Source organism: Coregonus lavaretus (assembly GCF_964263955.1).
Source record: "Coregonus lavaretus genome assembly, chromosome: 6".
Classification (NCBI taxonomy): domain Eukaryota; kingdom Metazoa; phylum Chordata; class Actinopteri; order Salmoniformes; family Salmonidae; genus Coregonus; species Coregonus lavaretus.
In genome coordinates, this window is record NC_139993.1 from 27,138,810 (window position 1) to 27,155,382 (window position 16,573).

Genomic DNA, 16,573 nt, shown 5'->3' on the forward strand with positions numbered 1-16,573 from the left:
GGTTCTGGGATTTTTGCTCACCGTTCTTGTGTTCATTTTGACCCCACAGGGTGAGATCTTGCGTGGAGCCCCAAATCGAGGGAGATTATCAGTGGTCTTGTATGTCTTCCATTTCCTAATAATTGCTCCCACAGTTGATTTCTTCAAACCAAGCTGCTTACCTATTGCAGATTCAGTCTTCCCAGCCTGGTGCAGGTCTACAATTTTGTTTCTGGTGTCCTTTGACAGCTCTTTGGTCTTGGCCTTAGTGGAGTTTGGAGTGTGACTGTTTGAGGTTGTGGACAGGTGTCTTTTATACTGATAACAAGTTCAAACAGGTGCCATTAATACAGGTAACGAGTGGAGGACAGAGGAGCCTCTTAAAGAAGAAGTTACAGGTCTGTGAGAGCCAGAAATCTTGCTTGTTTGTAGGTGACCAAATACTTATTTTCCACCATAATTTGCAAATAAATTCATTAAAAATCCTACAATGTGATTTTCTGGAGAAAAAAATTCTCAATTTGTCTGTCATAGTTGACGTGTACCTATGATGAAAATTACAGGCCTCTCTCATCTTTTTAAGTGGAAGAACTTGCACAATTGGTGGCTGACTAAATACTTTTTTCCCCCACTGTACTTATATTGCAGTTAATTGGCTGGCTGATTCCCTGTGATATGCGAGTTTGTGTTACTCCGGTCTCCCAGGCTGGTTAATAATGTGTGTCATTGGGCTAACGCCAGCCCATCGTGTGACTAATAGCCATTGATCTGTGTGATGTAGCGAAGACAGCTGCCAGCACTCAGCCTCTCTCTCTATTAATACTGACAAATGATCAATCCGTCAACACATAGAGTGACGTGCAAAAAAGCTTATGAAACAGTAAGGTCAATATTTTCATAGGGGGAAAAAATTATAATCTAAGATTCTGATTAGGTGTGTAGTGGTTTTGATAGTATGCACAATTAAATTATATGGCAGATTGAGAAGATGACTATAGGCCTATCTTTGGGGCAAATCAAAAAGAGAAAGAAAAAAAAACTTTGGGGAATAATAATCTAGACCTAACTATCAATAGGCTGTTGAATGTCCATCATGCAGCCAATTACACATTTATTACTGTGCATGTCTCTATTGCTTCGTCAGCTGAAACAGTCAAAAGAAACAAGGGAAGTTGGAGGAGACCAGAAGGTACAGTACCTGTTATGGATAGGACCTCTGAAGCTCAGGTCAAACTTGCGTGGCTCACCTGTAAGGGAAGCAGATCATTACATGGTTAGCCTCACCAAAAACTATTTTAAAGCTCTAACATGCAAAACAACTGTGCCTTGGTGAACTACTAGGCTTAGAAACAGGAACATCCATAGTTCATCTCCAATAACCAGACAAGTGACATCATGTATGAGAGCAAATTATACGTTTTTGTATGTAGACTTCGACTATAGAGCAGAAATAAACTGCCCTCGAGCAACATACAGTAACTCCACATGGCATTACTGAGGGGAATGCTCATGGTGATCAATGAGACAGCAAAACAACAACACATGTACCATTAGTCATAACATTGTGTCTGGCCCTGTCCTGCAATAAACATAACATGCAACTGCCTGGGAGGGCACTAACTAGGTCAGTTCACAGCTCCTCTCTGTGTCTGTGTCCAAAATAGCACCCTATTCCCTATATAGTGCACCATTTTATACCAGGACCCATTGGGTGCCATTTGGGACGCATCCTGTGTAGCTGTACTGAGGTGCTAACATGATGCCAAGCTACTATAGATCAGGGGGTTTCCAAACGTTTTCACTCAGGTCCCCCTTCCAGCACTGGGGAACATCCCACGTCTATTTCTATGTCTATTACTCTGTACACACCCCTCTTGTTGGTGGAGAGAACATTTTGCAGGTTTAAAGCTTATTTCCTGTAACCCTTCACATTTTGTCATAGGGTGCAGAGAAGATTTTGCAGTTTTAAAGCTAATTGTCTTGCAATTCTATACATTTTGCCATGTCGTATGTGTATTCATGTGATATTTGAGTGACTTAAACATTACAACAAAATCTATGGGCTAAGTAAGTTGAAAGCCGGACTGAGTCCCCCCCCACACAGTTTGGGAACCATTGATATAGATAACAGAAAGTTCTGTGTTTCACACAGAGAATTTGGGGGTTTATAAATCATCTACTTTAACTGCACAGGAGCACAGACGGCATATCTGGGTCACTGCACAGGAATCTCCACTTGACCCTGTAAATGTTATCAGTCCCACTTTAAACCCACTATACACCATCCCACCAGGCCCTCCTAAAAATCTGCTTGTGTGTGTGTGTGTGCGTGCATGCGCACGTGTGTGCCTGTTTGCGTGTATACTTAAGTGTGTGTGTGTGTCCACGTGTATGCCCGCACGTGTGTGTATGTATATTGCATATGTTTGCTGGGGCCCCCATGGAGTTTCTGTATGAACGGATTCTGTGAGCACATTTATCATCACACAGAGAGTGTAATTTCTCAGAGCAGCATGAGTGGGCCTATCTCCCATCTGCCTGTCTCTGAAGGCCTGCTTCTGCTCTAAGAGATAAAGCTCACTTGGCAGAACCCAGCACCAGGGATACTGTACTACGTACTTGGCCTCCTCACTGAGCACTCATGAATCACTGGGTGTCATTGGCTGAGACGGAGAGAGAGGGAGAAAGACGCATGGCACCGCTCCTATGTTGATGATCAGTCACATGGCTGTGATGTTCATCATTTCTGGTTTAAGACATTGTCTCAGCAGCACTGTTCTGATATTCAGGCATAACATTCGGAATAGTCATTAGTTATTAGCATAACATTCGGAAGAGGTCATTAGTTATTTAGCAGATGCTTTTATCCGAAGCAACGCAAAGAATGTAAAGTATCAGATCCAAGGGAATTGAACCCATAACCCTGGCGCCAGTAACACTATAATCCAACCCACTGAGTATGCAGGCTATTGTTCTGTACTGCTCTGGAGTTCTGCACTGCTGTTGTGTTTGGTTCTAAATAAAGATGGGACCTTGGAGTTTTTCTGGGATATATATGCATCTCTCAGCCAAGGACACATAGACAGAGGACTAGGTACAGTCGTAGTAGAGGTGTGTTAATAGCCTGGTCACGTTTTGCATGACAATGACCACAGGAGTTTGCAAGACAGCACAAACCGATCTGGGACCAGGCTAGTGTGTTAACGCCTTATACAGCAGGCGAACTACAGCGATATGTTTGAGACACGGATGCAAATTGATGCTATAAAGATATGAGGCATCAATGATGCAGTAAAATACAAATTACTGTACTATGGCAGTATGCTTTAGCTTGCCATGTTCCAAGACTTGAAGGTCATGACAGCAACACCATCTATTTCCTCAGGCAAAAGCAGCAAAAAACTCTGTATTACATCAGTGCAATATGTCGGAATGGGCCCCAGGACACCTGCACCAGCATGGTCCTATAGACCAGGGGTTTTCAAACTGGGATCCGTGGCCGAGGTACTGCAGGGGGTCCTTGATTTTATTCAATTTTTTTTTTTTTGGGGGGGGGGGGGATATTTTTTGGGATTTTTTAAGTGGAAAATAATTATTTTATGAATATCGCTAGCTGCAACAGAATACCATCGTGGCTACCATTTTTATGCCTCTGCGTCCAGTATGAAGCACAATGACTGGAAGTCTACAGAAGCTGTTAGCATGCTAGCTGTTCCTGTTCATTCGACTCTGGGGAAGTAGATAAATGGCTTCATTGCCAAAATCTTGAACTATACCTTTAATATGAAGGAAATTACAGTCAATGGAGCCAAGTTCTCTCTTCTTCTGTATAGACAATTCTTAGGCGGGCCATCTAAGTGTTAATTTTAAAGGATGGAAAATCTGTTTCAGTGTAAAGTTTTAATAATACCATATTTGAGAACTAAAGCCTTGTTCACACTGCAGGCCTTAATGCTCAAATCAGTTTTCTTTTTCAAATCCTTTTCGGAATACTGACAGTCCAAACAGCATGTTAGAAGTGACCAAATTGTATGTGTGTGTGTTTTGACAGAAGTCATTTGCTGACATGGCTACGCTAGTTGTCATAGTAACGACAGGTGTGTGCGCATTGGTGTAGGCTGATTGGTGGTGGTGCTCGTGCTTCCTATCACTCAGAAGTTATGTAGCAAGCTAAGGTGACAACAATACCTGCCATGGACATTTCCCAGTTGCTTTGAATGTTCAAAATCATAGTGTGATGATTATCCAACTTTCAAAACAAGTCCTTTTCGGCTAGCCACAACAGTCAACTAGCTAGCTAGGTAGCTGTTTAGCTTTCTAGCACATTCACTATTTGTTTGTGAACAATTAACTAGATAGTTAACTACCACATGTTCTTGTCAAACTGTCAACAGAGTAGCTAGCAAGCAACAAGATCTGCCAAATAAAAGTCTAAAAACCACTTGAGGGGCAAATAAATCAGATTTGACCGTTCAGACACAAGTCGCATGACCAGGAATCAGATTTGTATTTGACTTCAAACCACCTATGAAGGTGGTTTGAAATGTGGCTAAAAATATCAGATTCCATGTGCTTTTTGGCTGATCAGGCTGCAGGAAAAAGAACAGTTTAGAATTGGATATGAATTCTTTATGGATTTGAGTCACTTCAAACTGCCAATATGAACAAGGCTTTACAATCAAATAAAAGCTAGACACTCAGGGAGAATCGAAAGCAGAGGAACACAGTATTGTATAGACAAAATGTATAGAATTGCAGGAAATTAGCATTAAAACTGCAAAATTGTCTCTCAGCTCCATGCCAAACTGTGTAGAATTGCTTGAAATTAGCTTTACAACAGCAACATTTTCTCTACACAGCCAAGATAGTATATTAGCTAGAAAGGTATGTTAGTTTACACTTCCTCTTCCAATGAACTGTGGGGAGGTCAAAATAATGACACTGTCTACCAAATCTATTAATTTTAAGTTTTGATTACTTACTTGCCATTAACGTTCACCTTAATGTTAGATACTACTGCACTGTTGGAGCTAGAAACACAAGCATTTCGCTACACCCGTAATAACATCTGCTAAATATGTGTGACGAGTACTGAGGATACGAAGAGGCAGGACGCAGACGCAGGAATCAACAATGTAAAGGTTTACTTAACACTGAGCAAGAGAACAACAAAGAGCGAGTACACGACATGACACTAACAATCACACACAACACAACACTGAACAGTCCAGGGCTATATAGGGGTGGTGATGAAATGATGAGGTGCAGGTGCGCTGGAGGTGATTAGGGTGCGTTGGGTTTCCATTCCGGTGTTGCCGAGGTGGTGCACTCAGACCGGTGGCTCAGTAGACCGGCGAATCAGAGCGCCGGAGGGGAGCAACGGGAGTAGACGTGACAATATGTGTATATGACCAATAAAATTAGATTTGATTTGAAGAGAAGACGTTACTTTTTTTGTTGTTGCTAACATACAATGGGGGTCCCTGGGTTGCCGGTTTGCCTGGGTGGGGGTCCCTGGGCAAGAAAGTTTGAAAATCCCTGCTATAGACGCTTTCAACAGAACTTTCACAGCCAGTTCAAGTAACTGGCAATGACTATTGGCCAAACAGATTCACCATTGACAATTCCTACACTATATGGCTTCAGAGTAGATATTGAAAGCAGGTCCTGTGCAGTAGGAGACTGGTTGGATTTGTCAGCACTTCCGCATGGTGCATGATACTAATAGAAACTTGCTACCTCTCTGTGATGCATCATTAGTTGCCTTAAGTTGCTTTTATATCCCGGTGGATGTTCCTACAAACGGGCGGCCGGCAGGTTGCATTACATTAACTCATATCAGAGCTAATTAGAGCTCCAGCTGCCGGGGGTTGTGAGCTGGCTATCTGTTGGACTGGGACTCAAGCAACCAAGCAGAATATAAATAGACAGAAAAATCATTTTCATTGATCTTGCTATGGTGTGTGAATATTTCAAGCGACTGAGTGCTCCCTGGTCTTTGTCAGCCATCGTGGTGAAAACAGACTGGTCGGTACCAAGGGGAGGACTGAGGATGTCAATTCATACAGAGATGAAGGGAAGCCAATGGCGAGAGGACAGATTGCGCAACAGCAAGGGGCAGGAGGAAATTGTCTTGGGAGAGCCTGGGATATCGCTCTGTCTCTATGTCAGTGATGAACACTCAGTAAGCCCATGCAGAGGCCATCCAGTCTGTCCAACTGGGGACCCAATGGGGGCCGTGGGCATCAGCCTCTTGTTAGGGTGTAAAAAGCGGTCACTAGCTTGGCGATCAATGTCACCATACTATTGGGTGGATATACTCACAGAAGTAAATACCTAAATGCGATTTTCCAGGGCACACTTACAACATTAAATCAACAACATGAGTGGCTAAAATTTACTAGATTCTCATCAATCCAAACACACTAAACCAGGATTTGCTTATCGGGCACAACCTGTGAGACCTGAATGCTTGGCTTTATTAATGTACTCACCACAGTAGCCTGCCCTTTCCTCCTCACAGAAGGCCTCTGAGCTTTCCTCTGGTTCACAAAACTGACTATAGTCCCATTATACAGTACCAGGGGGCCTGACATTCATCAGTAACATTGAACCACCAGTATACTTGGCCTTGGTTGATGACTGTACTTAGACTTAGCCAGTGCAGAGAGAGTAGTGGATGTGTGATGTGTTGCTAGGGTCAGGCTGAACAAAGGGCTGTAGTCAACAACATTTAGAAAATGCCTGCGAGGCATATTGTGGCAGTTAGCTAACATCAGTGTGTTGGCTCTGTTGAACCCGTGCACAGCAACATTGATGATACAAACTGGTGGTGCCTGGTGTCCTAAAGATAGCAGCATACATTTTAAAGGTAAATATTGAACTTTGCTAAATAAGGTGTTCAATACACAGTCAAGCAATATATACTCTGCAAAAAAAGAAACGTCCTCTCACTGTCAACTGCGTTTCTTTTCAGCAAACTTAACATGTGTAAATATTTGTATGAACACAACAAGATTCAACAACTGAGACATAAACTGAACAAGTCCCACAGACATGTGACTAACAGAAATGGACTGCACCAGATTTGCCAGTTCTTGCTGTGAGATGTTACCCCACTCTTCCACCAAGGCACCTGCAAGTTCCCGGACATTTCTGGGGGGAATGGCCCTATCCCTCACCCTCCGATCCAACAGGTCCCAGACGTGCTCAATGGGATTGAGATCCGGGCTCTTCACTGGCCATGGCAGAACACTGACATTCCTGTCTTGCAGGAAATAACGCACAGAACGAGCAGTATGGCATTGTCATGCTGGAGGGTCATGTCAGGATGAGCCTGCAGGAAGGGTACCACTTGAGGGAGGAGGATGTCTTCCCTGTAACGCACAGCGTTGAGATTGCCTGCAATGACAACAAGCTCAGTCCGATGATGCTGTGACACACAGCCCCAGACCATGACGGACCCTCCACCTCCAAATCGATCCCGCTCCAGAGTACAGGCCTCGGTGTAACGCTCATTCCTTCGACGATAAACGTGAATCCGACCATCACCCCTGGTGAGACAAAACCGCGACCCGTCAGTGAAGAGCACTTTTTGCCAGTCCTGTCTGGTCCAGCGATAGTGGGTTTGTGCCCATAGGAGACGTTGTTGCTGGTGATGTCTGGTGAGGACCTGTCATACAACAGGTATACAAGCCCTCAGTCCAGCCACTCTCAGCCTATTGCGGACAGTCTGAGCACTGATGGAGGGTATGTGCATTCCTGGTGTAACTCGGGCAGTTGTTGTTGCCATCCTGTACCTGTCCCGCAGGTGTGATGTTCGGATGTACCGATCCTGTGCAGGTGTTGTTACACGTGGTCTGCCACTGCAAGGACGATCAGCTGTCCGTCCTGTCTCCCTGTAGCGCTGTCTTAGGCGTCTCACAGTACGGACATTGCAATTTATTGCCCTGGCCACATCTAAAGTCCTCATGCCTCCTTGCAGCATGCCTAAGGCACGTTCACGCAGATGAGCAGGGATCCTGGGCATCTTTCTTTTGGTGTTTTTCAGAGTCAGTAGAAAGGCCTCTTTAGTGTCCTAAGTTTTCATAACTGTGACCTTAATTGCCTACCGTCTGTAAGCTGTTAGTGTCTTAGCGACCGTTCCACAGGTGCATGTTCATTAATTGTTTATGGTTCATTGAACAAGCATGGGAAAAAGTGTTTAAACCCTTTACAATGAAGATCTGTGAAGTTATTTGGATTTTTACGAATTATCTTTGAAAGACAGGGTCCTGAAAAAGGGACGTTTCTTTTTTTGCTGAGTTTATATTTATTTCAAATTTGATTCACCAGATATTTATAACTGCAAGACTTCGTAAGCTTTCACTGTCATGTTTCTAACTAATTACTTCAAGAAATGTCTTCAAATGTGTCTGTCCCATTTTGTTTCCAAAGAATGAAGTTAATGGAGGATGTGCTGTGCAGCCCTGAAGATCATAATGTATGTGTAAGCAGAGATTAATAAGGCTTGGAATTGTGAGTCAATGCTAAGAATTCTGTACAAGGGAATGGACTAAATGTGGAAGAAAAATGTTAGACATGCTGCAATCCTTTTTCAGAACTATGCACATAATTTGTTAATCAAAATTGTTGATCGGCAATGAATACGCCCCCCTAATTACTAATTCCCCTGTCCACACCAACATTGATGGTTTTTGGTCACAGGTTCAGGAATGGCTGAAGAATTACAACATTTACCTGGAGCTAACTCTGCAAATACCACTGCTGGGTGATTTGAAAAGTCATAATCAATCAATCAATCAATAATATTATAATACTCTTAGCAAAACATTGTATCTTTAATTTAGAATCTGTAGAAACTATGACAATAGAAAGGTCCAGGACTTTTGTGAAACATCACAGCACAGTTGAAAAAATATATGGCTAATAGAAATCAGAACTGGATGGTGTTCAGAGATAGATTGAGGGGAACTGAAGGGCGGGACAAAAAACCCCACAAAAAAACAAGATAACTAATGTCAAATATACTGTGTCCGTGAAATGTACACTGCTCAAAAAAATAAAAGGAACACTAAAATAACACATCCTAGATCTGAATGAATGAAATAATCTTATTAAATACTTTTTTCTTAACATAGTTGAATGTGCTGACAACAAAATCACACAAAAATGATCAATGGAAATCAAATTTATCAACCCATGGAGGTCTGGATTTGGAGTCACCCTCAAAATTTAAGTGGAAAACCACACTACAGGCTGATCCAACTTTGATGTAATGTCCTTAAAACAAGTCAAAATGAGGCTCAGTAGTGTGCGTGGCCTCCACGTGCCTGTATGACCTCCCTACAACGCCTGGGCATGCTCCTGATGAGGTGGCGGATGGTCTCCTGAGGGATCTCCTCCCAGACCTGGACTAAAGCATCCGCCAACTCCTGGACAGTCTGTGGTGCAACGTGGCGTTGGTGGATGGAGCGAGACATGATGTCCCAGAGGTGTTCAATTGGATTCAGGTCTGGGGAACGGGCGGGCCAGTCCATAGCATCAATGCCTTCCTCTTGCAGGAACTGCTGACACACTCCAGCCACATGAGGTCTAGCATTGTCTTGCATTAGGAGGAACCCAGGGCCAACCGCACCAGCATATGGTCTCAGGGCGGCAGGTAGCTTAGTGGTTAAGAGCGTTGTGCCAGTAACCGAAAGGTCGCTGGTTCTAATCCCCGAGCCGACTAGGTGAAAAATCTGTCGATGTGCCCTTGAGCAAGGCACTTAACCCTAATTGCTCATGTAAGTCGCTCTGGATAAGAGCGTCTGCTAAATGACTAAAATGTAAATGTAAATGTCTCACAAGGGGTCTGAGGATCTCATCTCGGTACCTAATGGCAGTCAGGCTACCTCTGGCAAGCACATGGAGGGCTGTGCGGCCCCCCAAAGAAATGCCACCCCACACCATGACTGACCCACCGCCAAACCGGTCATGCTGGAGGATGTTGCAGGCAGCAGAACGTTCTCCACGGCGTCTCCAGACTCGTCACGTCTGTCACATGTGCTCAGTGTGAACCTGCTTTCATCTGTGAAGAGCACAGGGCGCCAGTGGCGAATTTGCCAATCTTGGTGTTCTCTGGCAAATGCCAAACGTCCTGCACGGTATTGGGCTGTAAGCACAACCCCCACCTGTGGACGTCGGGCCCTCATACCACCCTCATGGAGTCTGTTTCTGACCGTTTGAGCAGACACATGCACATTGTGGCCTGCTGGAGGTCATTTTGCAGGGCTCTGGCAGTGCTCCTCCTGCTCCTCCTTGCACAAATGCGGAGGTAGCGGTCCTGCTGCTGGGTTGTTGCCCTCCTACGGCCTCCTCCACGTCTCCTGATGTACTGGCCTGTCTCCTGGTAGCGCCTCCATGCTCTGGACACTACGCTGACAGACACAGCAAACCTTCTTGCCACAGCTCGCATTGATGTGCCATCCTGGAAGAGCTGCACTACCTGAGCCACTTGTGTGGGTTGTAGACTCCGTCTCATGCTACCACTAGATTGCAAGCACCGCCAGCATTCAAAAGTGACCAAAACATCAGCCAGGAAGCATAGGAACTGAGAGTGGTCTGTGGTCACCACCTGCAAAACCAGTCCTTTATTGGGGGTGTCTTGCTAATTGCCTATAATTTCCACCTGTTGTCTATTCCATTTGCACAACAGCATGTGAAATTTATTGTCAATCAGTGTTGCTTCCTAAGTGGACAGTTTGATTTCACAGAAGTGTGATTGACTTGGAGTTACATTGTGTTGTTTAAGTGTTCCCTTTATTTTTTTGAGCAGTGTATATAGTATGTATGAGCTGGAAGTAGAAGCCTAAGTATTGTTGTCCAGTAATTTACTCCAATTAGGGGAGGGATGATAGAGTTAGGGGAAAATAATAAAGAAGGAAAATATATTCAAATATATACACTACCGGTCAAAAGTTTTAGAACACCTACTCATTCAAGGGTTTTTCTTTATTTTTACTATTTTCTACATTGCTTCACAATAACTGCTTCACAGACTTCAAGTAACAGACACATCTCAACATCAACTGTTCAGAGGAGACTGTGTGAATCAGGCCTTCATGGTCGAATTGCTGCAAAGAAACCACTACTAAAGGACACCAATAATAAGAAGAGACTTGCTTGGGCCAAGAAACACAAGCAATGGACATTAGACCGGTGGAAATTTGTTCTTTGGTCTGGCGTCCAAATGTGAGATTTTTGGTTCCAACCGCTGTGTCTTTGTGAGACGCGTTGGACGGATTATCTCCACATGTGTAGTTCCCAACGTAAAGCATGGAGGAGGTGGTGTGGCGGTGTTGCAGTGCTTTGCTGGTGACACTATCTGTGATTTATTTACAATTCAAGGCACACTTAACCAGCATGGCTACCACAGCATTCTGCAGCGATACGCCATCCCATCTGGTTTGGGCTTAGTGTGACTATAATTTTTTTTCAACAGGACAATGACCCAACACACCTCCAGGCTATGTAAGGGCTATTCGACCAAGAAGTAGAGTGATGGAGCGCTGCATCAGGTGACCTGGCCTCAATCCCCCGACCTCAACCAAATTGAGATGGTTTGGGATGAGTCGGACCACAGAGTGAAGGAAAAGTAGCCAACAAGTGTTCAGCATCTGTGGGAACTCCTTCAAGACTGTTGGAAAAGCATACCAGGTGAAGCTGGTTGAGAGAATGCCAAGAGTGTGCAAAGCTGTCATCAAGGCAAAGGGTGGCTATTTGAAGAATCTCAAATATAAAAATATATTTTGATTAGTTTAACACTTTTTTGGTTACTACATTATTCCATATGTGTTATTTCATAGTTTTGATGTCTTCACTATTATTCTACAATGTAGAAAATTTAAAAAAAAATAAAGAAAAACCCTTGAATGAGTAGGTGTGTCCAAACTTTTGACTGGTACTGTATTTAAATGTATTAAATACGTTTTTGATAAATATATGATGCATTTCTAATGCATTCAAAAATATATTTAAATGTTGTTGTTTTCTCGTATGGGCGACTGGTGCCTGCTAGGCCCCTATACTGACACTGTGTTAGCCCATCTCATATTGAGACTTTACGTTTGAAATTCGAGATTATGGTGCATGTTGTGCACAATGGGCACAGACAAATATGTTGTCTGTAGTTGGTATGTGTCTGTAGTTGGTTTGTGTTTACAATGTTTAGATAAGGAATGAGGATGTTAGCAATATGTATACACAAATGCAATGTACAGTTTGCAAGTTTGTGTGATGTGTGCTGTAGGGAGGGGTTAGTCTTGCGAAGCCAGATGCCGTAGCCTAGATATCGAGGCTAGTGAGGGGTTAACATGGCCATTATTTGTCCAGGCAAATAACAAGGCTCAGCAAATCTCTCATGTCTAATGTTTGCCATTTCTGTAGGAGAAAAACAATAGGATTTCATCATCCACCGCAAATGAACTGGTCATTATAGCTACTCTCTAGGGCATTGAGAGCAGACTGGGTATGGAATTACATATCACAAATCCTTGTACTCCAATCCCATTTGCATCTTCTGTCTGCCATTGCAACAGCCTTATGGGTCAAGCTACACCACAGCATTGACCTGACAGCATTGACTGTGACATACAGTGGAGAAAAAAAGTATTTAGTCAGCCACCAATTGTGCAAGTTCTCCCACTTAAAAAGATGAGAGGCCTGTAATTTTCATCATAGTTACACGTCAACTATGACAGACAAATTGAGAAAAAAATTCCAGAAAATCACATTGTAGGATTTTTAATGAATTTATTTGCAAATTATGGTGGAAAATAAGTATTTGGTCACCTACAAACAAGCAAGATTTCTGGCTCTCACAGACCTGTAACTTCTTCTTTAAGAGGCTCCTCTGTCCTCCACTCGTTACCTGTATTAATGGCACCTGTTTGAACTTGTTATCAGTATAAAAGTCACCTGTCCACAACCTCAAACAGTCACACTCCAAACTCCACTATGGCCAAGACCAAAGAGCTGTCAAAGGACACCAGAAACAAAATGGTAGACCTGCACCAGGCTGGGAAGACCAGATAGGTAAGCAGCTTGGTTTGAAGAAATCAACTGTGGGAGCAATTATTAGGAAATGGAAGACATACAAGACCACTGATAATCTCCCTCGATCTGGGGCTCCACGCAAGATCTCATCACGTGGGGTCAAAATGATCACAAGAACGGTGAGCAAAAATCCCAGAACCACACGGGGGGACCTAGTGAATGACCTGCAGAGAGCTGGGACCAAAGTAACAAAGCCTACCATCAGTAACACACTACGCCGCCAGGGACTCAAATCCTGCAGTGCCAGACATGTCCAGGCCCGTCTGAAGTTTGCTAGAGTGCATTTGGATGATCCAGAAGAGGATTGGGAGAATGTCATATGGTCAGATGAAACCAAAATATAACTTTTTGGTTAAAAAACTCAACTCGTCGTGTTTGGAGGACAAAGAATGCTGAGTTGCATCCAAAGAACACCATACCTACTGTGAAGCATGGGGGTGGAAACATCATGCTTTGGGGCTGTTTTTCTGCAAAGGGACCAGGACGACTGATCCGTGTAAAGGAAAGAATAAATGGGGCCATGTATCGTGAGATTTTGAGTGAAAACCTCCTTCCATCAGCAAGGGCATTGAAGATGAAACTTGGCTGGGTCTTTCAGCATGACAATGATCCCAAACACACCACCCGGGCGAAGAAGGAGTGGCTTCGTAAGAAGCATTTCAAGGTCCTGGAGTGGCCTAGCCAGTCTCCAGATCTCAACCCCATAGAAAATCTTTGGAGGGAGTTGAAAGTCCGTGTTGCCCAGCGACAGCCCCAAAACATCACTGCTCTAGGGGAGATCTGCATAGAGGAATGGGCCAAAATACCAGCAACAGTGTGTGAAAACCTTGTGAAGACTTACAGAAAACGTTTGACCTGTGTCATTGCCAACAAAGGGTATATAACAAAGTATTGAGAAACTTTTGTTATTGACCAAATACTTATTTTCCACCATAATTTGCTAATAAATTCATAATAAATCCTACAATGTGATTTTCTGGATTTATTTTTCTCATTTTGTCTGTCATAGTTGACGTGATGAAAATTACAGGCCTCTCTCATCTTTTTAAGTGGGAAAACTTGCACAATTGGTGGCTGACTAAATACTTTTTTCCCCCACTGTACTGTACAGAACAGATTGATGTTTTAACAAAGTTGTGTCACTCCCCTCAAATCCCACCTTCCAATTCCAATCATTCCAATTATTCAGTGGTTAATCTGTTAGTCGCTTTGGATAAAAGCGTCTGCTAAATGGCATATTATAAGATATACACTACCGTTCAAAAGTTTTCCATGAAAACATACATGAAATGAGTTTGAATAGGAAATATAGCAAAATGAATAGGAAATGTAGTCATTGACAAGGTTAGAAATAATAATTTTTAATTGAAATAATAATTGTGTCCTTCAAACTTTGCATTCGTCAAAGAATCCTCCATTTGCAGCAATTACAGTCTTGCAGACCTTTGGCATTCTAGTTGTCAATTTGTTGAGGATATCTGAAGAGATTCCACCCCATGCTTCCTGAAGCACCTCCCAAAAGTTGGATTGGCTTGATGGGCACTTCTTATGTACCATACGGTCAAGCTGCTCCCACAACAGCTCAATAGGGTTGAGATCCGGTGACTGTGCTGGCCACTCCATTATAGACAGAATACCAGCTGACTGCTTCTTCCCTAAATAGTTATTGCATAGTTTGGAGCTGTGCTTTGGGTCATTGTCCTGTTGTAGGAGGAAATTGGCTCCAATCAAGCGCTGTCCACAGGGTATGGCATGGCGTTGCGAAATGGAGTGATAGCCTTCCTTCTTCAAGATCTCCCACTTTACCACCACCAAAGCACCCCCAGACCATCACATTGCCTCCACCATGCTTGACAGATGGCATCAAGCATGAATGGTTGTTTTTTGTTTGTCGCACCATTCTCAGTAAACCCTAGACACTGTTGTGTGTGAAAAGCCCAGGAGGATGGCCGTTTCTAAGATACTGGATCCGACAATCATACCGACGATCATACCTTGCTCAAAGTCGCTTAGGTCACTCGTTTTGCCCATTCTAACATTCAATCGAACAGTAACTGAATGCCTCGATGCCTGTCTGCCTGCTTTATATAACAATGCCACAGCCATTTTTGTAAACGGGGTGGTGTACCTAATAAATTGGCCGGTGAGTGTATAGGACAGCCTCAACAGAGTCTTCATTTCAGTCAGGCAGATTCCAAACAGTACAAAAGTAATCTGAGATTGAGTGGTGGGAAGTAACTTCAAAATGCCTGTGGTGGAGCATTTCCAAACGTAACAGCCCGGCGTGGAGTGATAAAGCTTAGCGCTTCAGGAAAAATCATTCGAGGGTGTTTTTCATCAGGTTGTATTTAGAATTTTTTGGTGGAAGAGAAAATAATGCTGTTATCTCTCTGTTTGAGCCCCTCTGATGGGGCTGGTTGTAATAGTGTAGACTTCTAGGGAGTTATGGGGACAGTTAGTGCCCAAACTGATTCACTGTTACCAGGCATATAGTCTGTCTGATTCTGGATAATTTATCAATTAATTCAGTCAGTTCTTGGTCTAGTTCCATGTGAGAGCAGAATGTAGATATAGCAGAAACTAAGATTGCTCTTATTACTGGAAAAAAAACTACTGGGCAAAGATCCTTTCAGAGCACTGTACATTTTTACTGAACTGAATAGTCATTATCCTTGGTAGGACTGGATGTCCTTGGTAGAGGGCTGTGATAGGGCTTTGTAAAAGGCTAGAAAGGGATGCCAGACTGAATGTATTTGTGTCTGTTATAAAACCATTATTCGGGGATGAGTTAAGGCCACAAAAACAGTAGTATATTCCTTGATTAAATGCCTCTTTATGGAGATATATTGCGCTTTTGTATTGTTGTTGTCCTCATATACACTGTTGTCAATGTCAACACAAGTACAGTATGGCACTGTTTCCCCCTGCTCTCTCTCTCTCCCCCCATCTCTCTCCCCTCCTCCGACTTTCTCAGCCTTTCCCCATAAACACATCCAGTACACAGACACACCAACACAGGCGGACACAGGCACCAGTGTCCTCATGTTCCACTATGTAACACAGGCTTCTTTCATAGGGTGGCCAGGCAAACGGCACCACCACTGCAGGTGCAGCGCCTGGGTTGGAGCGGAGACGCCTTTCAGTTGGCCTTTTCCATTCTGCCCATTCATGAACATAATTAGACTGGGAGTGACTGGCTGCAGAAGGTCGGGTGTTCCTCACCTTTGAGGGTCGGGTGTTCCTCATCCCCTTTCACCCTTTTTCAGCATGGTGTCGTGCGAAAAAAATCTTCAACGTTCTGCATTGCAAATATCAACAACTTAGCAAAGCAAGCACAGCGTGCAGGTTTGAGAGAACTTCTCTTTTCATTCATATTTGATGAGGCAAAGCCCTCAACAGATCCATAGGAGTCTCGAGGTTTTGCTTGCCTGAGGTAGAGTATCTCTTGATAAGTTGTAGACCACACAATTTACCAAGAGAGTTTTCCTCTAGAATTTTT

At 43.4% G+C, this 16,573-nt stretch overlaps 1 protein-coding gene across 2 annotated transcripts in view; it reads right to left on the reverse strand.

Moving 5' to 3' along the window:
• LOC311131628 (choline transporter-like protein 5-B) overlaps positions 1 to 16,573 on the reverse strand; it is a 73,722-nt gene that overhangs the window by 33,857 nt on the left and 23,292 nt on the right. For both annotated transcript variants that reach the window (XM_084164708.1, XM_084164707.1), the window contains exon 2: positions 1,178 to 1,226. In XM_084164708.1, coding sequence (XP_084020834.1) covers positions 1,178 to 1,226 — 49 coding nt within the window. The remainder of the gene's footprint in view (positions 1 to 1,177; positions 1,227 to 16,573) is intronic.